General features: G+C 43.2%; 1 protein-coding gene across 2 annotated transcripts; it reads left to right on the top strand.

The window, feature by feature from the left end:
* The first annotated feature begins 528 nt into the window (after nt 1-528).
* On the top strand, nt 529-27,431 carry LOC133464683 (NACHT, LRR and PYD domains-containing protein 3-like). Of its 2 annotated transcripts, XM_061746809.1 has the most exons (13): nt 529-615; nt 4,503-4,643; nt 4,726-4,845; nt 5,045-5,218; nt 6,480-6,635; nt 7,164-7,242; nt 7,591-7,798; nt 8,250-10,368; nt 10,498-10,671; nt 11,887-12,060; nt 12,324-12,494; nt 20,301-20,347; nt 20,449-21,288. In XM_061746809.1, exons 2-13 carry the CDS (start codon nt 4,546-4,548, stop codon nt 20,991-20,993), a joined length of 4,065 nt encoding a protein of 1,354 aa, XP_061602793.1. In that variant the 5' UTR covers nt 529-615; nt 4,503-4,545; the 3' UTR covers nt 20,994-21,288. The 2 variants fall into 2 exon arrangements, with proteins under 2 accessions (XP_061602793.1, XP_061602794.1); XM_061746810.1 differs by lacking the exons at nt 20,301-20,347; nt 20,449-21,288 and adding an exon at nt 27,301-27,431.
* Nucleotides 27,432-27,753: the final 322 nt, after the last annotated feature.

Consider the following 27,753-nt stretch of genomic DNA (forward strand, 5'->3'; position numbering starts at 1 on the left):
CACTAAACGCCATGATGACAATCATCAGTTACCACAACAGTAAAATACACCACTTAAATCTCTACATTTGGAATATCTTCACGTGCCTATTTGTACGTATTAATGTGCCTCGTTCTGTTTTCTTCTGTTTTTTGTCTTTGTACGGTAATTGAAAAAGTCAATAAAATATTTGTCAAAAAAAAAATCAAATCAATGCAAACTTCCTCAATATTATGTCCAAATTGTGAGATAATATCTGGTTATTATTGGATAGTATGATCACATGACTTTAGCAGCTGTTTATGAAAACATTGATTTGAAATGAGTTTATCTTTGACGACCACCAGGGGGCGACGTGCTCTCTCTCTCTTTCTCTTTATCTCTATCTCTGTTTCTCACACACACACACACACACACACACACACACACACACACACACACACACACACACACACACACATACACACGCACACACACATACACACGCACACACACACACACACACATGAGAGCATGCTTCTGAAAGTCACGTGGTTTCTTGTAACTGCAGGAGGAAGTTGCAGCTCTGAGTCACTGAGGAAAGTTTTCAGGGTTCAGAGTCCATGTTAATGTGGACGGAGCAGCAGAGGAGACCAGGTTAGTGTGTCTTCTTTCTTCTTCTGCTGTTTAAATGTCATTTCTGTGGTTATGGTTGGAGTCCAGCTGAGGTGTGAAGTGAGATCTGAGGTTTGGGTTCGGATGGAAACACATAACAGAAGTATAGAAGGTCCTCATAAGGACAGACGTGTGTGTGCTGAACTTCCTGTCTCTGAACATTTCCTGTCCTCCTGGTTCCTGTTTTATCTACATTTCAACAGGTCGGTAAACTGTATTTATATGATGATTTCAGTCTCAAAAAGTTGGTTTAATGTACATGCTTCGGTGTTACTTTGGGTATTCTTTGAGTTAAAAAGACTTCAACCTCATTTCCGGGGTTTTTCTGCTGCGTGACGTCGTCTCCACAGACAGATGTGTAAAGTTCTCAGAGATTCTCCAAGCTGGAAATTACTGATTGATCAGATTTGATTGAATTTGTTCCCAGAACTTTGCTGCATTATTTTGAACATGCAGTTAAATGAATTGTCATGAATTCAGGACAGTTTATACTGAGAAGCTGAATATTGTTCAAATAGTTTTTCTATTGAAAACTGTTGTTTTATGGAAGTTATGTTAGTTTGAAGCTCCTTTCTTTTTCTTTCTGAATCCTTTATTTGACCATGGCCGCGCCTTAGTTTTTTTGATCCTGCTAAACAGCGCTTTTAGTTCTTGGTTTTTTGTTGAGAACTCCTGCCTCCGGCCTCCTACTCTGCTCTCCTGCGCTTGGGTCCTCAACAACCACACCCTAACAGAACGGACCGACCAGATGGACCCAGCGGGAGAGCGCCTCACGCTGCTGGAGTTTTTGGAGAACATGTGCTGGGCCGAGGAGGGGGAGTATGGGGACCCCTTTTTGGGAACACGCCTGGCTCTGGGTGGGCCCAGGAGCCTGCAGGCTCAGGGGAGGCAACGACGACGGCGTCAGCGCCAGCCCCAGCTTGTTCCAGCTCCAGCTCTTGCACCCGTTCCTGTTCCAGTGGTGGTCCCGGACGCACCTCCCCATGTTCTGGTGATGGCCAAAAAAAGGGATTTTAGCAGATCTGCCGCCGTTTGCCTCACTGAAACCTGGCTCAGTGATTTCGTCCCGGACAGCGCAGTACGGCTGCCGGGATTCCAGCTCATCCGAGCGGATCGCAGCAAGGAACTCTCAGGAAAGACAAAGGGTGGCGGAATCTGCTTTTATATATAACGAAGGTTGGTGTACGGATGTCACAGTGCTAAAAGACTCTTGCAGCCCTCACTTAGAGACACTTTTTGTGAACTGCAGACTGTTTTATTCACCGCGGGAGTTTTCATCCTTTGTATTGGCGGCCGTCTACATTCCACCGGACGCGTGTGTGGCTGAAGCCACGCAGCGGCTGGCCGACCAGATAACAGACCTGGAGAAAAAACTCCCGAACTCACTTTTTATTGTTTTGGGGGATTTTAACAGAAATACAGGCAACATGTCTCGTGTCCCACCGGGGACACGCAGACTCTGGACCATTGTTACACCATCATCAAGAACGCATACCGCTCTGTTCCCTGCGCAGGTCTAGGACACAGGCAGAAACTAAAAACCTCTAAGCCTGTGGTTAGGACTGTGAAGAAGTGGACAGAGGAGTCAAAGCTGGAGCTTCAGGCCTGCTTTGACTGCACGGACTGAAGTGTCTTTGAAACTGCAGCCTCAGATCTCCATGAACTGACTGACACTGTGACGTCCTACATCAGTTTTTGTGAGGACATGTGTGTGCAGAGCAAGACCTTCTGCACATACAACAACAACAAGCCCTGGTTCACACCTCACCTCAGCCAATCTACCCCACCTCTGTCTATCCCCCTCCCCCCACCCGACACCCTGCCTGCACTCAGGATTTGTGAGGAGGAGGTGTGTCAGCTGTTCCAGCGGCAGAAGATCAGGAAGGCCCCGGGCCCGTACGGCGTGTCCCCCTCCTGCCTGAGAGCCTGCGCCGAGCAGCTGCTCCCACCTTCACACGGATCTTCAACCGGTCCCTGGAGCTGTGTGAGGTGCCCTCATGCCTCAAAAGCTCCACCATCATCCCAGTCCCCAAGAAACCCACCATCACAGGACTAAATGACCACAGACCCGTCGCCCTGACGTCTGTGGTCATGAAGACCTTTGAGCGGCTGGTGTTGAGCCACCTGAAGAACATCACAGGCTCCCCGCTCGATCCCCTGAAGTTACCGGGAAAACAGGTCGGTGGATGACGCAGTCAACATCGGACTGGACCACATCCTGCGTCATCTCGACACCTCAGGGACGTATGCGAGGATTCTGTTTGTGGACTTCAGCTCTGCGTTCAACACGATCGCTCCTGTAATCCTCCACCAGAAACTCACCTAGCTCACCGTGCTGCCTCCACCTGTCAGTGGATCAGCAGCTTCCTGAGTGACAGGAGGCAGCAGGTGAGGCTGGGGAGCATCACATCCAGCACCCGGACCATCAGCACTGGCCCCCCCAGGGGTGAGGGGGGGGGAGCATCACATCCAGCATCCGGACCATCAGCACTGGCCCCCCCAGGGGTGAGGGGGGGGGAGCATCACATCCAGCACCCGGACCATCAGCACTGGCGCCCCCCAGGGGTGCGTCCTCTCACCACTGCTCTTCTTCCTTTATACCAACGACTGCACCTCAGGGGACTCGTCTGTGAAGCTCCTGAAGAACGCGGACGACACCACCGTCATCGGCCTGATCCGGGAAGGTGACGAGTCCGCGTACAGACGGGAGGTGGAACAGCTGGTCCACTGGTGCAGTCGGAACCACCTGGAGCTGAACCCGCTCAAGACTGTGGAGATGACGGTGGACTTCAGGAAAAACCCACCGCCACTCTCCCCCCTCACCATCCTCAACAGCACCGTCTCCACCACAGACTCCTTCAGGTTCCTGGGGTCCACCATCTCCCGGGACCTGAAGTGGACCTGAAGTGGTCCACCCACATCAACTCCGTCAGGAAGAAGGCGCAGCAGAGGTTGTACTTCCTGCGTCAGCTCAGGAAGTTTAACCTGCCACAGCAGCTGTTGATCACCTTCTACACTGCCATCATCCAGTCTGTTCTCTGCTCTTCCATCACTGTCTGGTTTGGATCAGCCACCAAATTGGACAGGCACAGACTGCAACGGACAATCAGGTCTGCAGAGAGGATAGTTGGGACTAACCTCCCATCTATCGACGACCTGTACCGGTCCAGGACCAGGAAACGGGCAGGTCGAATCTCTGCCGACCCCTCACACCCGGGACACTGCCTGTTCCAACTCCTCCCCTCTGGACGGCGCTACAAAGCTCTGTGCGCCAGGACCTCAAGACACAGGGACAGTTTCTTCCCCCAAGCGGTTGCTCTGATGAACTCCCACAAATAACAGTCTCAGAGTACCCGCAGTGAAATAACAATAATTTAGCACCTTCGGTAATAATCATGTCTGCCTCACGCTGCTGCACCTCTCACTTTTGTATTCCTTGTATTTTTTTTAATAATTTGTTTTTCTAAAATTGTAAAATGGTAAAATTGTAAATAGGTTAGTTTATTTTATTTTATTTTATTCAGAGCTGTCCTTTTTTCTTTTCCCTACCACAAACTGCTGCACCTTAGATGTTTATTCTGTACATATGTCAAAAATACCACATTTGTTTATCTGTTTATTTACTGCGAAAGAGCGAAATTACCGGAGTCAAATTCCTAGTTGGACAATGTTAGAACCTGGCCAATAAAGCAGATTCTGATTCTGATTCTGATTCTGATTCTGAGCTGAGCTGCAGCTCCATGACTCCATCTAGTGGTCGGATAGTAGAAGTGCAGCAGCTTCCTCACTGCTGTCGGACATGAAGCTGAAGAGAAGATCAGTCAGAGCTGGTTGTTGTTCATCTACCATGACGTGTGTTTCCTCTGCAGATGAAGGTAGAAGGTGTGTGTGAGCTGATGTGAATCCAGCAGCATGGATCAGTGTGAGGACAGAGAGGAGGGAGTCCTTCCCTCCAAAACCTCCCAGAGGGGAAAAAAAAGAGTTGGAGAGAGTCTGAGAGAAGAAAAGAGGTGAGATGATCAACTCTAACTGTCCATGACTCTTCTGCACGTCAGGGTACAGCGCTCATGTCACCAAACACCTGTATTACAGGAGACGACGTCGTCCTGGACCTGAACCTGGACCTGATCCCAGCTGTGTGTCCTTGAAGAGTGATGCATCAAAGGAATTCTATTGGGATTTTAAAGATACCCAATATTCTCCCTCAGAGAGGTGAGTTTTACATAAATGTTTCTGAAAAACGTAACAGAATGATTTTATCGTAACATGATTATTTTAGTTTTAGAAATGTGTGTCTTGATAATTTCTAGTTCAGTTTTTCCCATAAAGCATTTATTACAATACAAGTTGTGTCTAGGATCTTTCCAGAGACCAGAACATGACCTCACGTCACCAAACACCTTTATTACAGGAGACGACCTGGACCTGGACCTGGACCTGGACCTGGACCTGGACCTGGTCCTGGACCTGGACCTGGACCTGGACCTGGACCTGGAACTGGTCCCAGCTGTGTGTCCTTGAAGAGTGATGCATCAAAGGATTTACGTATCTTTTTTAAAGATGCTCCTGGTTTTCCTTCAGAGAGGTGAGTTGTTTGTAAATGTTGTTTCTGAAAAACGTAACTGAGACTGAAACGTTCAATAAACTGTTTCACTCTACCAACAAGGAAAAGAATTGTCACACAACTTTTATTACCCATTTTAGATTATGCTGATGTTGTCTACCAGAACACTTATGAACACACATCTTAAACCCCTCAATGTAATTTAAAACAGTCTCTGTAGATTTGTCTTACGGTGCCCAAGCCGAACTCACCACTGCTCCATGTATCAATCATTAAACTGGTTTAATCAGCTCAAGACGACAACACCACTGGCTCCAACTCATGTTCAAATGTATCCACTTTAGTTATCCATCTTACTTAAAACAATATTTGATTCCATATACATTGTCGGGCTGGTGTAGTTGAGGACCCAGATGCAGGAGTTCCAAAAAACAGGGTTTTATTTACAAAAAGGGCAAGAACCAAAAACGCTGCAGAACAGGATTATCAAAACACTAGAGCAAAAACCGAAGGACACATGAAGGAAGGAAACAGTACGGGCCGACAAGGAGCAAGGGAAAGACAAGACCAGATATACACAAGGGGGTAACGAGACACAGGTGCAGATAATCAGGGCAGATGGAAGACAGGCGGGGCAAAACAGAAACACAAACTGGGGGAAATGTCAAACACTGACATACATCCTCATATTCTCTCAGAAACACTCAGAAACCCTACTTTTTCGTTCCTTTGACGTTTAAAGAAATTGGCAGACGTGCTTTTAAGTTCAAAGCTTCATCAGACTGGAACAACCTACCCATCAATATAAGAAAACTTAATTCATTACATCTCTTTAAAAACTCACTATATTCCAACCTCAATAAGTTGCCTGTAGTGGTATTGCCTTCTCATTTTATTTATATTTATTTTATATATAATGTATCTATTTTTTCATATATTGTATCATAATGATGACAACAATGACTATTATTAATATTAATATTGTTGTTCTTGTTGCTATTACTGCATTATATGCAGTGTTTACTTGTGCTCTTCGGGTGTGGTAGGCCTTGACTGGTGTGTGTTTGTGTGTGAGAGCCTTATTTATTATGTATGTTGTATGTAACTGTACTGGGATACTGTAATGTTTTTTACTGTGTTGTATGTTTTTTGTTGGACCCCCTCGAAAACGAGATGATTCATCTCAAGGGGCTATCAATTAATACATTTACTTACAAGTTGTTTCTAGGATCTTTCCAGAGACCAGAACATGGCCTCACGTCACCAAACACCTTTATTACAGGAGACGACCTGGACCTGGATCTGGATCTGGACCTGGACCTGGACCTGGACCTGGACCTGGACCTGGACCTGGTCCCAGCTGTGTGTCCTTGAAGAGTGATGCATCAAAGGAGTTTTTCATCGGTTTTAAAGATGATCCTGGTTTTCTTTCAGAGAGGTGAGTTGTTTGTAAACGTTGTTTCTGAAAAACGTAACTGATACTGAAACGTTTTCATGGTAACATGTTTAAAGTGAACATTTCTCTGTTTTGCTGCCATTCTTAGATGGTTGTTGATGTTTCCAGAAACACAGCAGACTATAAAGGGGGTGTTGGAGTCTCTTCTGAGTGACTGTAGTTCAGCGGTTTGTCCAGCAGGGGCATCTTTCTGCTGTGGTTGCAACATCATTTAGGGAGGAAGTTCTCCTCAGGTGGACGGTGTTGCTGGATGCAGGAGGACAGATGGTTCCTGGAACCATGTGAACATGGATCTGTTGAGAAGCTGGTCTTTGTGGACACTTGCTGGACCTTCTTGTACCACCAGATTGAGAGCTGGTACTGGGAGAAAGACGTGGACGTTCTCAGTCTCAGGAGGACCAGCCAACCTTTAACAGGACAGGAAGTCCTCTGGTGGACTGTCCTCATCCAAACATGACTCCATGGACCTTCAGACAACATGTGACCTAGTTCTTTATGATTCCTCCACAGATTGGACCAGCAGATCTCAGAGTCCCCCAGTGGTCCGTCTGTCCAGCAGCACCAGACCCAGTTGGACTCCGTCTTTCAGGTCTGTCCATGAACAACAACTGCTTCTCCATCTGTCCTGATGTCCATCTGCATGCTGGTCTCTGGAGACCAGTGGACTGTCAGTCTGTCCATCATGGACCTGATGTTTGTCTCCATGCTGGTCTCTGGAGACCAGTGGACTGTCAGTCTGTCCATCATGGACCTGATGTTTGTCTCCATGCTGATCTCTGGAGACCAGTGGACTGTCAGTCTGTCCATCATGGACCTGATGTTTGTCTCCATGCTGGTCTCTGGAGACCAGTGGACTGTCAGTCTGTCCAACATGGGTCTGATGTTTGTCTCCATGATTTCAGTCTGATTGTGTCCTCCATGTGGTCTTCTGTTCCAGCTGCTGGAGGGCGACATCATCATGTTTGTAAAGGAGGAGCTGAAGAAGTTCCAGAAGGTTCTGAGTCCAGATTACCCAGAATCCTCAGAGAGTCTGGAGGAGGATGAAGATGAAGAGCAGAAGAGCATCAGAGAGACATTCGTGAAGATCACAGTGAAGTTCTTGAGGAGGAGGAAGCAGGAGAAGCTGGCCGACCTCCTGCAGAGCAGTAAGATGTTTCTCTGAACATCTGAGCAGCTGGATAAATGACACCCAATGTCTCAGTAGATGACCAACATTCACAGATCAGACACAACATTAAACCCACTGGAAGGTGGAGGAACTCAGCTCATCTTCTGTTAGGAACATCTCATTAATAGGGTCATTAATATCCCAGTAAATTAAAGTTTTATTCTAAAGAGTTGAACCGTGTGGATTCAATATTCAGTTCCAGCAAACACAAAACCAACACAACTGGTGTGTCTGAAGTGAATCGTAGAGGAAACACTGTTGTTGTTCCTCTGATTGATCGGAGGGGTTTTTGGGAGGAAAACGCTTCAATACTCCTCATTGAACGGCTGATCAGTGAATGTTGAAATGTTGATTATTTAGAGGAAGTAGAACTTGTTTTGGGCTGGTTTTAATCACTAAGTGGTTTTCTTTATTTCATCTTTATTTAGATACTGTTGCTGCCGTTTGTCAATCCAAACTCAAAGATCAGCTGCAGAAGAAGCACCAGCATGTGTCTGAGGGGATCACTAAAGCAGGAAAGAAAACCCTTCTGGAGCAGATCTACACGGAGCTCTACGTCACAGAGGGAGGGACCGGAGAGGTCAACAATGAACATGAAGTCAGACAGATTGAAGCAGCATCCAGGAAACCAGACGGAGCAGAAACAGCCATCAGACAGGAAGACATCTTTAAACCCCCACCTGGAAGAGGAGGACCAATCAGAACGGTGATGACGAAGGGAGTGGCCGGCATCGGGAAAACAGTCCTAACACAGAAGTTCAGTCTGGACTGGGCTGAAGGCAGAACCAACCAGGACATCCAGTTCCTGCTTCCATTCACCTTCAGACAGCTGAATGTGCTGAGAGAGGAGAAGTTCAGCTTGGTGGAACTAGTTCATCGATTCTTCTCTGAAACCAGAGGAATCTGCAGCTTTGAAGAGTTCCAGGTCTTGTTCATCTTTGACGGTCTGGATGAGAGTCGACTTCCTCTGGACTTCCACAACTGTACAATCGTCAGTGACCCCAGAAGGTCCACCTCAGTGGACGTGCTGCTGACAAACCTCATCAGGGGGAACCTGCTTCCTTCTGCTCGTCTCTGGATCACCACACGACCCGCGGCAGCCAATCAGATCCCTCCTTACTGTGTCTCCATGGTGACAGAAGTCAGAGGGTTCACTGACCCACAGAAGGAGGAATACTTCAGGAAGAGGTTCAGAGAAGAGGAGAAGACCAGCAGGATCATTTCCCACATCAAGACATCACGGAGCCTCCACATCATGTGCCACATCCCAGTCTTCTGCTGGATCACTGCTACGGTCCTGGAGAACGTCCTGGAGACCAGAGAGGGAGGGGGGCTGCCCAAGACCCTGACTGAGATGTACATCCACTTCCTGGTGGTCCAGGCCAAACTGAAGAAGGTCAAGTATGATGGAGGAACTGAGACGGATCCACACTGGAGTCCAGAGAGCAGGAAGATGGTGGAGTCTCTTGGAAAACTGGCTTTTGAGCAGCTGCAGAAAGGAAACCTGATCTTCTATGAACCAGACCTGAGAGAGTGTGGCATCGATGTCAGAGATGCTTCAGTGTACTCAGGAGTTTTCACACAGATCTTTAGAGAAGAGAGCAGCCTGTACCAGGACCAGGTCTTCTGCTTCATCCATCTGAGTGTTCAGGAGTTTCTGGCTGCTCTTCATGTCCATCAGACCTTCATCAGCTCTGGAGTCAACCTGCTGGGAGATCAACTAACAACTCACCCTTCTCCAATCAGTTTCTATCCGACACATGTGGACTGGACCTTACAGAGTCCAAACGGACATCAGACCTTCATCAACTCTGGAGTCAACCTGCTGGGAGATCAACGAACAACTCACTGTTCTTCAACCGGTTTCTATCAGACACCTGTGGACTGGACCTTACAGAGTCCAAACAGACATTTGGACTTCATCAACTCTGGAGTCAACCTGCTGGGAGATCAACGAACAACTCACTGTTCTTCAACCGGTTTCTATCAGACAGCTGTGGACTGGACCTTACAGAGTCCAAACGGACATCAGACCTTCATCAACTCTGGAGTCAACCTGCTGGGAGATCAACGAACAACTCACCGTTCTTCAACCGGTTTCTATCAGACAGCTGTGGACTGGACCTTACAGAGTCCAAACGGACACCTGGACTTGTTCCTGCGCTTCCTCCTGGGTCTTTCAGTGGAGACCAATCAGAACCTCCTAAGAGGTCTGATGACATCAAACCAAAGAAGTTCACAGAACAATCAGGAAACTATCAAATTCATCAAGGATAAGATCAGTGGGGATCTGTCTGCAGAGAGAAGCATCAACCTGTTCCACTGTCTGAATGAACTGAACGATCGGTCTCTGGTGGAGGAGGTCCAACAGTCCCTGAGGTCTGGACGTCTCTCCACAGATGAACTGTCTCCTGCTCAGTGGTCGGCTCTGGTCTTCATCTTACTGTCATCAGGTGATCTGGAGGTGTTTGACCTGAAGAAGTTCTCAGCTTCAGAGAAGGCTCTATGGAGGCTGCTGCCGGTGGTCAAAGCCTCCAAGAAAGTTCTGTAAGTATCAACCTCAACGTGATTTAACACAAACTTTACTGAAGACCAGCAGAACAGTTGGAGACACAACTACATTTTCTTCCATAACAGGGAAATAACCTGGTTGTTGTTCTTTTCTTCTGTCTGCAGACTGAGTGCCTGTCACCTCTCAGAGGACATCTGTCCACTTCTGTCCTCAGTTCTCAGCTCTCAGTCCTCCAGTCTGACAGAACTGGACCTGAGCAACAACGACCTGCAGGATTCTGGACTGAAGCAGCTGTTTCCTGGACTGGAGAGTCCACACTGTCACCTGGAGTCTCTCAGGTCAGGATTCATTCAGTCTTTTCCAGGTCCAGTGAACATGCTGCTAAACGTGTCTGCAGCAGGGCACTTGAGCAGAGAACATGCAGCAGACCTGTGTTGTGTGTCTGCAGCAGGACACTTGAGCAGAGAACATGCAGCAGACCTGTGTTGTGTCTCTGCAGCAGGACACTTGAGCAGAGAACATGCAGCAGACCTGTGTTGTGTGTCTGCAGCAGGACACTTGAGCAGAGAACATGCAGCAGACCTGTGTTGTGTCTCTGCAGCAGGACACTTGGGCAGAGAACATGCAGCAGACCTGTGTTGTGTGTCTGCAGGCTGTTAGGCTGTCTGATCTCAGAGGAAGGAAGTTCTTCTCTGGAGCGGAGGCTAGTTTCTGAATACGTCTGGTTTTACCAGCAGATTTCATATAATAATAATAATGAATTTAACTATAATGCACTTTACATTCAATGAATCTCAAGGTGCTACACTTGGCCACATTCTCACCAGTGGTGGTAGCTACGTTTTATCGCCACAGCTGCCCTGCAGCCTGACGGAAGCGTGGCTGCCATATTGCACAAAATAGCCCCTCCGACCATCACCAAACATTCATACACATTCACACGGGGCAGCTGGGTAAGGTGTCTTGCCCAAGGAAACTACGACAGCAACTGGGACAGAGCGGGATTTGAACCGCCGACCTTCCGATCATTGAACGTCCCGCTCTACCACCTGAGCTACTGCCGCCCCCCATGTTTTCTTCACTTGTTTAGGGTCTTTTTTTCAACTCAACCTCAGATGAGTGAGTTTATGCTGGTTCTTTCATTTCCGGTGACTTTAATATTGGACCTAAAATCAAACACAAGCATGAACTCTGACAAGGAAACACTTTAACCCTCAGTTCTTTTAAATCCAGATTACACCTCTATTTACAGCTGCCTTTATTGGATTATTGAAACCATCTGGATTCAGATTTAAACTGTTAATTTCAGGACTAAATTTTATTAAAAATTCTACCTTTTATTTATTCTGCCAACTGCACTAAAACTCATGATTTTTATTTTTTCCTCTTTACTTTTCAGGTTTTTATTATGTGAAGCTGCTTTAATTGTTTGTTGCTGAAACGTGATTTAACAAAAACTTTACTGGAGATCAGAAGAACAGTTGGAGACACAACTACATTTTCTTCCACAACACTGAAATAACCTGGTGATTGTTATTTTCTTCCGTCTGCAGACTGAGTGGCTGTCACCTCTCAGGGAACATCTGTCCACTTCTGTCCTCAGTTCTCAGCTCTCAGTCCTCCAGTCTGACAGAACTGGACCTGAGCAACAACGACCTGCAGGATTCTGGACTGAAGCAGCTGTGTCCTGGACTGGAGAGTCCACATTGTAAACTGGAGTCTCTCAGGTCAGGATTCATTCAGTCTTCTCCAGGTCCAGTGAACATGCTGCTAAACGTGTCTGCAGCAGGACACTTGAGCAGAGAACATGCAGCAGACCTGTGTTGTGTGTCTGCAGCAGGACACTTGAGCAGAGAACATGCAGCAGACCTGTGTTGTGTGTCTGCAGCAGGACACTTGAGCAGAGAACATGCAGCAGACCTGTGTTGTGTGTCTGCAGCAGGACACTTGAGCAGAGAACATGCAGCAGACCTGTGTTGTGTGTCTGCAGGCTGTCAGGCTGTCTGATCTCAGAGGAAGGAAGTTCTTCTCTGGTCTCAGCTCTGGCCTCCAACCCCTCCCACCTGAGAGAGCTGGACCTGAGCTACAACCATCCAGGGGAGTCAGCAGAGAAGCTTCTGTCTAGAGTGGAGGATCCCCGCTGGAGACTGGACACTCTCAGGTAGGACACTCTCATGTAGGACACTCTCAGGTAGGACACTCATGTAGGACACTCTCATGTAGGACACTCTCATGTAGGACACTCTCAGGCTGGACACTCTCAGGTAGGACACACTGCTGGGTTGGGGGGTTATATGGTGGTGGTTATGGTGGTACAGGTGTTGCTCAGGGCTGTGGTGGGAAGTAGCAGATACGGGAGTGTCCAACAGGTGATGGGAGGGTGTAGTGGATACAGGAGTGTCCAACAGGTGATGGGGGGGGGTGTAGTGGATACAGGAGTGTCCAACAGGTGATGGGGGGGGGTGTAGGGGATACAGGAGTGTCCAACAGGTGATGGGGGGGGGGTGTAGTGGATACAGGAGTGTCCAACAGGTGATGGGGGGGGGGGGTGTAGGGGATACAGGAGTGTCCAACAGGTGATGGCGGGGGGGTGTAGTGGATACGGGAGTGTCCAACAGGTGATGGGGGGGGGGGGGGGGTGTAGTGGATACAGGAGTGTCCAACAGGTGATGGGGGGGGATTTGTTTATGTATTTGTTTATTTAAAAGGGACAACGCACATTGATTGACATGAGTTCATCATGTAAATGTGCCAGATTTAGCCATACAGGCTAATTTACATCTGCAGTCCCTGGCAGGTCGATGGCATATGTAAAAACACACACTAAAACCTTAAAACACAGAGTACAAACAATTAGTAAAACCATGACACTCCGAATAATGACAGACAACCTAAAAGAATTATAGCACACAAACACATTAGCTCACATAAAAGCACATAAACACAAACAGGTATAAAAACAATAAACTGAGCCCTATACCATATTATGACAGCATGTTTGATTGTCTAGTAACCACTGTTTTATGTTTTTAGAGAATGAATGAAGAGATGTGATGTTTCTTAGTTGTATGGGTGTAGTGTTCCAGGTACAAGCTGCTCGAAAGGAAAAGGCTGACTGCCCAAAGGCACTTTTCCTATGTGCAGCTCTACAATCTCCTCTGGTGGCAGCTCTGGTAGATTAGTTTTGAATTTGTTTAATAAACTCATTGAGTGGAGGGGGGGCCAGACCATGAAGAATTTTATAAACAAGTAAAATGTCTGCAAACTTAACCATATTTCCCCAGTTTAAAAAAACATATTTAGTTAAAATATTACAATGATGATATAAATTAGACTTTTTGTCCAATGTTTTCAAAGCCTGCTTATAGAGTTTTTCCACTGACTGTAACACGGTCCTACCTGTCTGCGACCAGCTGGTAAGACAGTAGTTCATGTGCGAGAGAATCATAGCGTTGATGTATAATTTTGCAGCCTCAGTTGTTAGATTATTCCTGATGTGTTTAAAATTTACCAGATTAAATTTAATTCTATTCACAACTTTTTTAACTTGGGTTTTAAATGTGAGTTGTGAATCTATTACAATGCCTAAATATTTGATCTCATGGGCTATTGATAGTCTTTTCCCTGCTACAAAAACATCTGGATCTGGATCTCTATTTGCAGACTTTGAAAAAAACATACATACAGTTTTATCAACGTTGAGGAGTAAACAAGAATTTGTCAACCAATTAGTGATATTGATCATTGAGGCTGTTAGTTCCTCTGCAGCTTCCTTCTTATTTTTAGCATGTAGATAAATGACTGTGTCGTCAGCGTACATCTGACAAATTACCGTAGGTGGACTTCAGGTAAGTCATTAATATACAGACTAAACAACAAAGGATCCAAAATGGAACCCTGAGGTACACCGATATTATTACCAACCAAATGTGAAGTTTTATTGTCAATGCGAACACATTGCTTTCTATCTGTTAAATATGATTTTATCCATTTAATTACATTTGGTGAAAAATTAAACTTTGACAATTTGGTAATTAATACCTCATGATCGATTATGTCAAAGGCTTTCTTTAAATCAAGGAAGATGGCGCCCACCACACCTCCCTTGTCCAATTTAGCTTTAATATTTTCCAGAAGAAAACAATTTGCAGTTTCTGTAGAATGATGTCTTCGAAATCCAAATTGCATAGGATGCAGGGAGAAGGAAGTACCATTCAAATATGATGTTATCTGTTCAGAAATCAATTTTTCTGCAATTTTGGATACTGCCGGAAGAATACTAATAGGTCTGTAATTACTAATAGCCATATGATCACCTGATTTAAAGACGGGTGTAATTATTGCCATTTTCCAGGCACCTGGAAACACTCCTTCATTGATGGACCAATTAACAATATTTGATATAGGAGGAATGAGTGCGTCCTTATGAGTTTTGATAAAAACTGTATCCATCCCATATACATCCTTTGCTCTTGAACATTTGAGAGAGGAAATAATCGCATGTACTTTGCAGTTGGTCACTTCTCTAAACGATAGACTGGGAGAATCACTCTTTAGAGGAATAACAGGATAATTTGAACTAGAGAAATTCTGAGTCAAACTTTTTATAGAATCAATAAAATAAGTATTAAATGCCGCTGCCACTTTACCTGGATCACTGGTCACATTTCCTTCTATATTTAGTTCAATTGTTCTATTACTGATGTGTTTCCCGGTTAATTTCTTCAAATTCTGCCAGATTTCTTTGGTATTACCCCTCGCTTCACGAATTGCATTAATGAAAAATGTTGCTTTAGCCTTTCTGAGTTCTTTTACAACCTTATTTCTTAATGTGGTGAATAAACGCCTCTCATGTTCCACCTTATTCTTGAGAGCCATTTAACCATGGTAGATAATTTCTTTGGCCTGGTTTACGTTTTACTTTCCTCATAAAACTGTGCATAATTGTGTGAAGTTCAGCCATAAAAGAATTACAGTTATCCTCCATATTTATGTGTACAAGGTGCTCATTGCAATTTATTTCTTTAATTGCATTTTCAAGATTGGTTATATGAGAATTAGGGATTTTATACTGTACTGATTTTGTGTAAGCTGGTAAGTTAAATCTACTTTCTGTGAGCTTTCTCACAATCAGAATCATATTGTGGTCAGACAATCCAGTAACCAGATTGTAACACTTCTTCATTCTTTCTGGTTTGTTAGTGAATGCCAGATCAATAAGCGTTTCTGAAGAACTAGTTATCCTGGTTGGTCCTTCAATAACCTGCTGAAAATCATAATTGCTTGTCACAAATTTTAACTCTTTCCTTTTTGCTTTATCATTCCAATTTATATTAAAATATCCTAATAAAATTACCTCACTATTAGTATCACACTCTTTAATGAGAGCATTCAACTTATCATAAAACACCTTTTTAGCAGATGGTGGTCTATAAATTCCAATCATAGTAAATGACATTTGCACTTGCAAAAAAAATTTGTACTAGATACAAAGCTACAGACTTTTTTTTACAAAGCTACAAACTTTTTTTTACAAAAGCTACAAACTTTTTTTTACAAAAGCTACAAACTTTTTTTTACAAAAGCTACAAACTTTACAAAGCTACAAACTTTTTTTACAAAGCTACAAACTTTTTTTACAAAGCTACAAACTTTTTTTACAGCTACGAGTTTTGGCAGTGTTTTGACGTGCCAAAACTAACAGCCAATCAGCGATCTTTGGCACGGGTTTCAAAGGGTTTCTGGAGAGCCAATCAGATCATTGCATCGCCTACTGACGTCGCCGCCATATTGGATGTGGCAAGACTGGGCTGTAAACTAATACAAGTAAATGGACTTATTTTCATAAGGCACCTTTCTACAAAGAAATGTACGTTTTACGTCTCATTTATTCATTCACACACGCACTAATATACTTGGGAAACAATTAGGCACCAAATATAATATATTTAATTTTCTCAGACGGCAAAAAATAAGAACTTTATTGATCCCACATAGGAGTAATTCATGTTATATCAGCTATAGAGAACAAGGTAGTGCCGGAAAACAATATATATCCCCCCTGACAAAAATAAGAAAAATACAGAAACATATTCTCTCATCAACAAAACATATTTTACATCTTTACGCATTACATTACATTTTATGTTATTGTTATTTTATTGTCTGAAAAATGGTTCAAATATGTTATTTTGTTATTTGAATTTTCTTTTATTCGTTTTGTTGATAAAAAGATATGTCTCTATTTTTGTGAGGGGGGATATATATTGTTTTTCGGCACTACCTTGTTCTCTATAGCTGATATAACATGATTAAATATATTATATTTGGTGCCTAATTGTTTCCCAAGTATACTAGTGCGCGTGTGAATGAATAAATGAGACGTAAAACGTAAATTTATTTGTAGAAAGATGCTTTATGAAAATAAGTCCATTTACTTGTATTAGTTTGCAGCCCAGTCTTGCCACATCCAATATGGCGGCGACGTCAGTAGGCGATGCAATGATCTGATTGGCTCTCCAGAAACCCTTTGAAACCCGTGCCAAAGATCGCTGATTGGCTGTTAGTTTTGGCACGTCAAAACACTGCCAAAACTCGTAGCTGTAAAAAAAGTTTGTAGCTTTGTAAAAAAAGTTTGTAGCTTTGTAAAAAAAGTTTGTAGCTTTCGTAAAAAAAGTTTGTAGCTTTGTAAAAAAAGTTTGTAGCTTTGTAAAAAAAGTTTGTAGCTTTGTAAAAAGTTTGTATCTAGAAGTACAAATATGTTTTGCAAGTACAAATACTTTTTGCACATGCACAAAATATTTCTACAAGTACAAATATTTTTTTCACACGCACAAAATATTTCTACAAGTACAAATATTTTTTGCAAGTACAAATATTTTTTGCACATGCACAAAATATTTCTACAAGTACAAAGTTTATTTACAGATACAAAATACTTATGGCATTAATTTGAGCCCATAAATTTGAGGCCAATACATTCCAAGTCGTTACAGTTTTTCACAATTGTTTAAACACATTTCCTGATAGACTACCTCACTTTCTCAAAACTCTAAACACAAATTACAAAACTCACACACAAAATGCAAAATCCTACACTTCTCTTGCAAAAGCACACTCTACCCTCAAAACAGTGTTAACTCTTCACTAAATGGTATTTCCTTCTCATACATCATTTGAGTAGACATTTCTAAGCACTCACTGAACACTGATGTGCAGAATGGAAGACACTATGGTATGAATGGAAAACACTATATGAATGAATGAATGAATGAATGAATGAATGAATGAATGAATGAATGAATGAATGAATGAATGAATGAACGAATGCCTCAGTAGAATCCTGCATTTGTATGTTCAGTGTTACACCTTCAGCTGTTGGATGTAATATATCACCATATAGTATTCTTATGTATAGGTTACTCAAATAGAAAACAACACTCTTTACTGTAACAACAAATACAGTAATATTTTACTGTATTTGGACTCAAAATGTGTAAGATCCCTCTTCCTCCTCCTCTTACTCTCATTCCTCTCCCTCCTCCTCACCTCTCTCAATATTGCCACCATCCATTGTTCTCCAAACAAACCAGGAACTCACCTGTGACCCTTTTATAGTCCACGGGCCAGAGCCCAAAATTTCATTTGTCAGCACCACTCAAGGTGACCAAACTTGCTTATAATTTTTCAAAAGATCCATGTCTGTAGATGATATTCTGGTATGAAAACCTTCCTGAGTGGCAGCTGGATCATAGTTATCAGCTCATGAAGTTACCCAGCCCCTTCAGAAAATTACATTTTAGATGCTGCTGCATATCCTGGTTTAGACTCATGTACAGGAAATCTGTCAATGTTTCATTATATTGTCTTTGGTATCATTTTAAAGGGGACCTTTACATGTAAAGCATTCATTCAAGCTAAGCTGTGATACATTTCCTGAATCCTTATGGTCCTGTGAGTATTCCAATTTTTGAATACATATTTTGAATTACAGTTTTTGCCCGTTGCTTGAACACTATAGACCCATGCTTAAACTAAAGTAACACAACTTGAAACTTTTGTTACCATACCTCAAACACTTGTACCCATACCTTAAACCAAAGCGCTGCTTTGCACTCTAGTTGCAATTCTGCAACACACTTAGTCCTTTATGCAACACACTTGGTCCTGCATACTAGACTCTATTTCATACATAAGACACTTCATTCACAAATGAAATCTCAGGGTGCCATTTGGAAAACACATGTTTCCAAAAAACAAAACACATTGGTTAATTGCAACCATTCAAATACACACCTGAAGGCACCTGCTTGCTAAACGTAACACCAATCAGTCAGCTACAAAAAGGCCTCAGTTTAGCCATTTCAAGAACTTTGCAAGCATGGATGGAGGGAGAGCAAGAGGCAGAGGTTGAAGAGGACGGCAAGGAGGGCAAGGACAAGGTCAAAGAGGCAATGCACGGACCTCCATATCTGACGATATAAGGGCAACTCTGGTGGATCATGTTATAAATCCTGGCCTGACAATGAGGGAAGCTGAGAGTCCACCCGCACCTCACACAGTGGCATCTATAATACTATAAGAACATTCAGACTGGAAAACAGGTATGTCTTCCCCTCTCTACCTCTCTACCTATGGTATTTACGGCACTCTACAGTATATCACATTACCACATCACATGTACAGGGTATTGCAGGGTTCAGTACAGTGGATGATACAGTATATACAGTGAAGTACTGTAAGAAAAAGAATCAAACTGATGACAATTTGTGGTTGTATTTCTCTAGAATGACTAGAAAACCTTCTGGGGGAGGACGCCAACGCCTGTTCACACAACCATGAGCCCACGTGCAGTATGCACAATTATGTGTTTACAATATAGTGTTTTTTCTATTTTTTTTTAGTTCACGTTACTATGTACAACATTGAGTAGGCTTATTTGGTTTGGTTTTTTTGGTTGCTTGAAATTGTGCCTGCTGAATAAACAAAAATAAAAAAACAAAATCAAAGACTGCAGTGTTTTATATAAAGTAGACTAGTGTGTTCTCCCTGATCTGAAAGTGTATGCATATGATACAAGTGTGTGTCATTTTGTCATCAGAGTTACATTTTGACCAAGTATTTTTAGCTTTTGATAGCAGAGTTTAGGCAGTGATAGTAGAGTTTCAATTTGACACAGATGTGAATGGTATATTTCCCAGTGTTGTGTCATGCTTACTTGTGTGTAGAGTTTTGGCACAATGAGCGAAATTTTGCAAAATGTGTTCAAGCAACGGGCAAAAACTGTATGATCCAGCTGCCACTCAGGAAGGTTATCGTACCAAAATATCGTCTACAGACATGGATATTTTCAAAAATCATAAGCAAGTTTTGTCACCTTGAGTGGTGCTGATATCTGGTCTGGAACATGGACTATTATGGCAAATTGCTGATTGCACGTTGCACAACAGCCTTTGGAGTTTAGAAATATGATTGACTGTGTGTTCTGTGTGAACAGCAAGAGAGGGAATTCAGGAAGAGTGTGCAGGGTATTGGGAATTGTGTGTAGTGTTGTGAGAAATGTGTGGTATGGAATGGGAATGTGAGTCTAGAGCAGTAAATGTGCTTGGAGTTCAGCAGGATTGGTTCAGCCACCTGAAACATGAGTTTCAGGTTGTGCACATTGTGTCTGGTGTTCCAATAAATGTGTTTAAACAATTGTGAAAAACTGTAATACAAGACCATTGTATCTGCTTACAGTTTATACTGTCCTTGACATAAAATAACAAACCCCCACCCCGGCCCTCAGTTCTGTCCCGTCTGAACATATTATAGTATAGTACATTTAGGATGTAGTGGATAAGGGAGTGTCCAACAGGTGATGGGTGGGGGGGGGGGGGGGGGGGGTGTAGTGGATACGGGAGTGTCCAACAGGTGATGGGGGGGGTGTAGGGAGACTGATCTGGTCTGATCCTCCTCCTCCTTCCAGGGTGGAGCCTGCTGGACAACGATTTCTGACACCAGGTCTGAGGAAGTGTAAGTGTTTTTATTCAACCATCTTCACTCGTTCATGAGTCCATCAGTGATCAATAACTGATCAATAATAACTGCAGCTGCTTGTTTGTTCTCTCCATCAGATTCCTGTCAACTCACCGTCGACACAAACACAGTCAACAACTACATCAAACTGTCTGATGACAACAGGAAGATGATGTTTGAGGAGGAGGATCAGTCGTATCCTGATCATCCAGACAGGTTTGATTACTATCGTCAGCTGCTGTGTAGAGAAGTTCTGACGGGTCGCTGTTACTGGGAGGTCCAGTGGAGCGGAGAAGTTTGTGTATCAGTGAGTTACAGAAGAATCAGCAGGAAAGGAGACTCTGTTGACTGTAGGTTTGGATGGAACAATCATTCCTGGAGGCTGGACTGTTCTCCAGGTGGTCGGTACTGTGTCCTTCATAATAACAGAGTAACATCCGTCACCTCCTCATCTCCATCTCCAGTCTTTAACAGAGCAGCAGTTTACGTGGACGTTCCTGCTGGAACTCTGTCCTTCTATGAAGTCGTCTCTGACAGACTGATCCACCTCCACACCTTCAACACCAGCTTCACTGAACCTCTCTGGGCTGGATTTGGATTCTGGTTCAGTCCTGGTTCCTCAGTGTCTCTGTGTCCAGTTTAGTCTCCAGAGTCTCCGGTCAGAGAAACTGTCTCTGTTGGATCCTGGACTTGGACTCTGGTTCTGGTTCCTCAGAGTCTCCATGATGATGATGATGATGATGATGATGATGAAGAAGATGATGATGATGATGATGATGATGATGATGATGATGATGATGATGATGTTGAAGATGATGATGATGATGATGATGATGAAGGAGATGATCACCATTTATCTTACATTTTTTGGTTTATTGTATTTTTATTTGATCTTTTTCACATTTAAACATTAAATAATTTACTGGATTGTTGATGTTTGATCATAAATTAAATTTGTATCTATCTATTCTTGTTTTATTCTTGATTCTGTCTCTAAATGTTTTCATGTTTGACTCTAGATTCTTAAAGTCTTGTTTCTTCCCTGAAAGAAAGTTTGAACTTGAAATCTAAACATTTCCATTTTCCATTCAACTTTTACAGTTTTTACAATATTTGATTGATTATTCCGATTGTTTTAATTGGATTCCTTCAGTTTTCAAAGTTGTTAATGTAAAAATGAGGTGAGAAGATGGAAATATTCATGTAACATCCAACATGTAAAAACATCAGCAGCATGTGTAAAAATATTCAAGTACTGGATCAGTGTGAAGATGAAGTGATGACTCCTCTTCCTCTCTGACCTTCAACTCCTGGGTGGAGGTCACATGTTCTCTTGGTGCTGGTGAGGGTTTCTCCAGGAACTCCAGCTTCCTCTCACTGCTTCACCTAAATGGAGGGATGAGACCTAATCTGGATGGATGGATGAGACCTGGTCTGGATGGAGGGATGAGACCTAGTCTGGATGGATGGAGGGATGAGACCTGGTCTGGATGGATGGAGGGATGAGACCTGGTCTGGATGGATGGAGGGATGAGACCTGGTCTGGATGGAGGGATGAGACCTGGTCTGGATGGAGGGATGAGACCTGGTCTGGATGGATGGAGGGATGAGACCTGGTCTGGATGGATGGAGGGATGAGACCTGGTCTGGATGGAGGGATGGGACCTGGTCTGGATGGAGGGATGAGACCTAGTCTGGATGGATGGAGGGATGAGACCTAGTCTGGATGGATGGAGGGATGAGACCTGGTCTGGATGGATGGAGGGATGAGACCTGGTCTGGATGGAGGGATGAGACCTGGTCTGGATGGATGGAGGGATGAGACCTGGTCTGGATGAAGGGATGAGACCTGGGGCCTCATGTACAGAGTGCGGTACACAAAAAACGTGCGTTCGCCACTTTCAACGCTCACGGTCGGATGTATAAAGAATGACGTGAACGTAGAAAGCTGCGGTCCGTCACTCACAGATTAACGCTGGTTCACGCACTTTTCTGCGGTTTTGTCCGTTGGCGACACTCACTGGTGATGCAGTGAAGTGCAGAATATGAGGAAACGTGACGTCAGCAATAAGTTCACGACCACGAGAAGGACACGACAGTCCCCACATCACCCGGGGCCTCATTTATAAAAGAGTGTGTAGGATTCATACTAAAAGTGCACGTAAACCCAAAAGCCGAAAATGGCGGGCGCAAAAAAAAATCTGGATCTATAAAACCGCGTGCACGCACACTTGCACGCAATGTTCACTTTATAAATCCCAGTCCAGCTGGAAGGTTGCGCAGGTGAATCTGCCTCATATCCCGCCCTCTACACGCCCACTTCATACCATAAATGGTTTGTTTTTGCATATGAATGAGCCTGCTGAGCATGCGCAGCGGCTTCCTGCAGCCTGTTCCTGCTGTGTCAGGATGAATGAGACGTGTCGAGCCGGAGTTCTGCCAAGTTGTCCTACCTCAGCAGAAAATACTACCGTACGATCCCTGTTTCTTTTATCTCAGTTTCTTTTTTTTCAAAGGCTTTTTCATGCAAATAGACGATTTAACAGCAGGAAGTCAGAATGTGCTTCACATAGATCTATGTGTACGACGCTTCGGCGGAAGAAAAAAACCCGTCAAATCACACTTCCACATAGATAGATAGATATATAGATAGATAGATAGATAGATAGATAGATAGATAGATAGATAGATAGATAGATAGATAGATAGATAGATAGATAGATAGATAGATAGATAGATAGATAGAACTTTATTCATCCCCAAAGGGAAATTCAACTGTCCAGCAGCTCATCAAAACATAAAAAACAAACACACTTCAGACAATAAAAGCACATTAATATTAAAATAAACCTGAAATATAAGGTTTAAAAATAGCATATAAAGTGCAAACTAAAATATAGTCCAGTCGTGGCAGAGGTGAGTGTGTGTGTGTGTGTGACTGAGTTCAGGAGGAGTTAAACAGGGACGAAGGATCTCCTGAATCGCTCCGTTCTGCAGCGCAGTGAGCGGAGCCGACGCTGCCGCTGCAGCTCCGACCTGCAAATGCAGGTAGGATGATCTGACAGATGAAAATACCCCGTCAGATCACGCTTCCACATAGACATCAACATTAATCTATGTGGAAGCGTGATCTGACGGGGTATTTTCATCTGTCAAATCACCCTACCTGCCAATATCTATGTGGAAGTGTGATTTGACAGGTTTTTTCTTCCGCTGAATCGTCGTACACATAGATCTATGTGAAGCACTTTCTGACTTCCTGCTGTTAAATCGTCTATTTGCAAGAAAAAGCCTTTGAAAAAAAAGAAACTGAGCTAAAAGAAACTGGGATGGTACGGTAGTATTTTCGAGGTAGGACACCTCGGCAGAACACCGGCTTGGGTGTACATAACACATGGATCTATAACTCTAATATGTGATGACATTAAGAGTATGACATGAATCTGACTTCATTTCACCACCTCACCGCCTGCATCGCCAGTTCCCCAGATCTTCAAAATGTCCGTGCGCGAGGGTCAGGGTTGGTGTAGAGATACACACATTTTTCAGTTTGTTTTTTTTTTAATCCAACCTTTGCGTAGAAGGTGGCGTGCACATCTTTCAAGCCCTGTTTTGTGCGAAAGCAAGCTTTATAAATGAGGCCCCAGGTGATTACAGACTTCTCTTTCAGGGGTTATTGAAGTGTATTTTGGGGGCGGAGCTAGTTTCAGTGGGACGAGCCAGGACTTACTGGACAGATTGTATTTTTCTGCCAGCTTCAAATTGTCTCGGTGTCTCTGGAAGAACTTCAGGAGGAGACTGCTGAGAGGAAGTCTGAGGATGCATCATTGAAACGTTGCTTCCACAACCAGCTTCCTCATAAACGATCGATGAAGTTAAACTACAAACTGATACTTCAGACAGTAAAAGTGATTTCAAGCTGCAGACGTGTTGCAGAAAACATTTCAACGTGGTGATGTCATCACAATTGAACAAAAACCTGATCTGAAGTAGTGAAGTCCAACATCTTTATGATGATCTAAACATCATATTAGCACAGATGGTTTCAAACTGAAACGTCCAACCAGCACATGTGGGTGTAAATGTGGCTGATGAGCAGGATTTCTGAGGAATTGTGTGAAGTTTCTGGTTTGTTCACTTCAGCTCAAGGAGGAAGAAGATGTGGTGACTTATTCTTCTGTGAGGATCAAAACCAACCAACAGTGATCCCAGCAGTCTCTGCAGGCGCGTCTCCAAACCCAAATAGAGGATAAAAGACCTGGAGGGCGTCCGGTTGTCCAGCTGCTGACAGGAAGTGGACAGTTGGACTCGTGTTCAGTCACATTAGATGTAGTTGTTCAGCAGGAGCACTTGTTGATAACTTGCCTTCTTCTTTCTCTGCTCTACCTTTCATTTGTACTCTGATGGCAGAATCTGATCTTTTATCTGGGACTGTTGATTGCATCGTAGGTTGATTCAAGTCTTACGTTTTTCTCACTGTCTCATCAACAGTTTTGTCTGTTTTAGAGGCTTCATTTATTCAGTATCAATAAACTGGACTAAACAAGTGTCTCACTCTAATATTTAGTTGGAGCTCCTTTAGATGTCATGTGACCATGTCCTTGTTTCAGTCAGATCATGTATCTACACATCTATTTCCATCCAGAGCTGCATTTATATTTCCACCAAATTGTCTAATGATGATGGGGGAGTGGGACTGATGTGCAAAGTCTTCTTCAGCCCGTCCTGAAGATCCTCAGTGGGTGAAGGTCTGGATTTAGATTTGATCAAAGCAGCAGGTCAGAATGTCAGCAGGCATCTAGCAGAAATCCATACAGACGGGTGGAAGCAGCAATGGGATGATCAGAGGGGGGACTGCAGGTTAGCATGCAGCTCCTGAAGCTCTGGCCTTCAGACATGCACAGAAGAGAAAAGGAGAGGGGGGCTGACTAGCACAACACACTAGAACAGGGCTATTCAATTGGCGGCCCGCGGGCCACATGCGGCCCGCCAGGAGCTTTTATGTGGCCCCTGGTCATATTTCAAAAAAGGGGTTGTTTGTTGAATTTTTTTTTTTTTTTTTTTTTTTTTGTTTTTTTTAAATAATAGTGATGCACCTGCGCTGCGCTGCGCTGCGCTGAGCTGTGCGTAATTTTGTTGGCCTGCTGCACACCGCTGGCTGACGAGCAGCCTTGAGACACATGCAGACAGACGGGCAGACAGACATGCCAGGAATGCGTTCACACAAGGTGCGATTTTTATTTGTAATGTGTGCAGAGAATGCATATCGCATTTAAGTTTAAGATGCTTGGTAGCCTTTTTTTAGTTGGTTAACGATGCATAGTGTTTGTACATGTTAATCTCTGTTGGAGATGTTTTTTATTTCAGATTTTTTGCCAGTGTTGCACAGTGTTAATGTTTGTCACATTATTATTAACCTCCGTTGTACAGAGGACTTGTTGATAGGCTTCTAGGATTGGCCTGACATTTTTTTCATTTGAATAAGTGAGGACTTTGCATTTCAGATGGAACTTCTAAGCCTCCTATAATTTCATGTGATTGTTTTGTTTTGCTGATATAAAGCACAGATGTTTCATTAATAAAGGAGCTTATGGTTAATATTTTAGTTGCTTATTTATAACATCAAACTGGCTACTATGGACTGAAATGCTTAATATAATATTCAAATAAGGAAATCTTGCTGGAAAGTGGTGCTTTGTCATTATGGCGTGTTTTATTAAAAGTAGGTCAATATCAACTTCATTAAGTTTGCACAATGCATGGTTTCAAAATGAACTTGCATTTAAAATAATATTTCTTTATCTGAATATTATATTTAACATTCACAATGACTAAATCTGGAGACAATTAATACATAATTCATATGTAAACTAGATATATTCAAATGTATAATACAAATGTATTATATATAAATAAGTCTTCGTCTTTGAGTGCAAATTACATTTTGAAAACCCCCAAATTTTCAAATTGTGCGGCCCTCTCCATACAGTCCTTTTGCAGATGTGGCCCCCGGCCGAATCTAATTGAATACCCCTGCACTAGAAGAACGATGGACAACAACGATGGTGATGAGATACTTCTAATTATTAAAAATTGGAAGAGGAGCAGAGAAGAAGGGTGAGGTTCCCGCGCGAGGGACCCTGCCCGTTCTTCTCTGTCGGGGGGCCGCGGGGGAGACGCGCCCGATTGGGTGAAATGGCGCCATCTGCTGGACGGAAAAAATCACCACAACAACAAACGGTGGATAAAACAGATCAGCGGTTCCCAACTCTGTCATCAACAGATGACAATTAGATTAGATTGAAACAATTAATTTTTCTTAATTAATTAATAAAATGTGTGATTATGAAGGGAAATAACCAAAACATGCACAACAGTGTGCCCTGCCTGCCCCAAGGATAAAGATAGATAAAACCATAACATGGTTTATATTTAAAACCATATTAATTATTTTATTAATATTATTATATTAAATGTGTTTCTCTTTCAGATACGTGGGCCAAGAGAACAACCAGACGACATACCTGCCGAGAATCTGTAAAGTAAAGCTGCAAAAATAAATAGTATATATAAATAAACCAGATCCTGTTTTGGCTGCTTACTCCAGTTCTTCTTGTTATTTATGTCATTTATAACAAGAACAATTAAAGGTATTCCCTGAGGTTTTTTTTCAATGGGATCTCATCTGTTCCAATCATGTAATTAACAATCATTTCAAGTGGATAATCAAAACTATATTAATCTATAATTTAACTAGGAATGAGACAAAGATTCAAAGTTTTCAAGAAAAACAAGCCACATTTATTCATACAAAAAGAAAAATAATACACACATGATAAACAAATATATACATTTATATACAAAATAAAAACAAATTATATACAAATTATAAAAGACTATACATTTATATACAAAATCTCATTTTTCTTTGTCTTTTCCTGTCCTTCCAGTCTGCCACCAACAGCAGCTCTCACCACAGAGTCCTGGGTCTGAGCATCAGCCTCGGGCTGCCGGCACCGTCTCCCTGATGGACACGTAGTCTCCGTGGATGAGGGACCAGCGGGTCTTCATGATCTTCTGGATGAGGGACCAGCAGGTCCTCGTGATCCTCCCACGCGTGTGGCGGCAGGATGGAGACGGCAGAGCTGCTGCAAACGGCCTCCACCAGGACATGCTGAAATCCCGGCTGGACGTCAGGACGCTGGACCTCCTCCTGAGGAGGAAATGAACAAGAAAAAGACGGTTGTGAACAAATAAAAGCGGAAGCAGCCACAAACCACACCATATTAAGAATGCTGTTTGCTTCTCGTAATACTATATTTGACCTGGTCTTTGTACCTTTTGACCGTATAGAAACGTAATTCTTGCCATTGTGAGAATGAGATGTACCTGCTGGATCTACT

The sequence above is a fragment of the Cololabis saira genome, chromosome 18 (assembly GCF_033807715.1).
Source record: "Cololabis saira isolate AMF1-May2022 chromosome 18, fColSai1.1, whole genome shotgun sequence".
Taxonomy (NCBI): domain Eukaryota; kingdom Metazoa; phylum Chordata; class Actinopteri; order Beloniformes; family Belonidae; genus Cololabis; species Cololabis saira.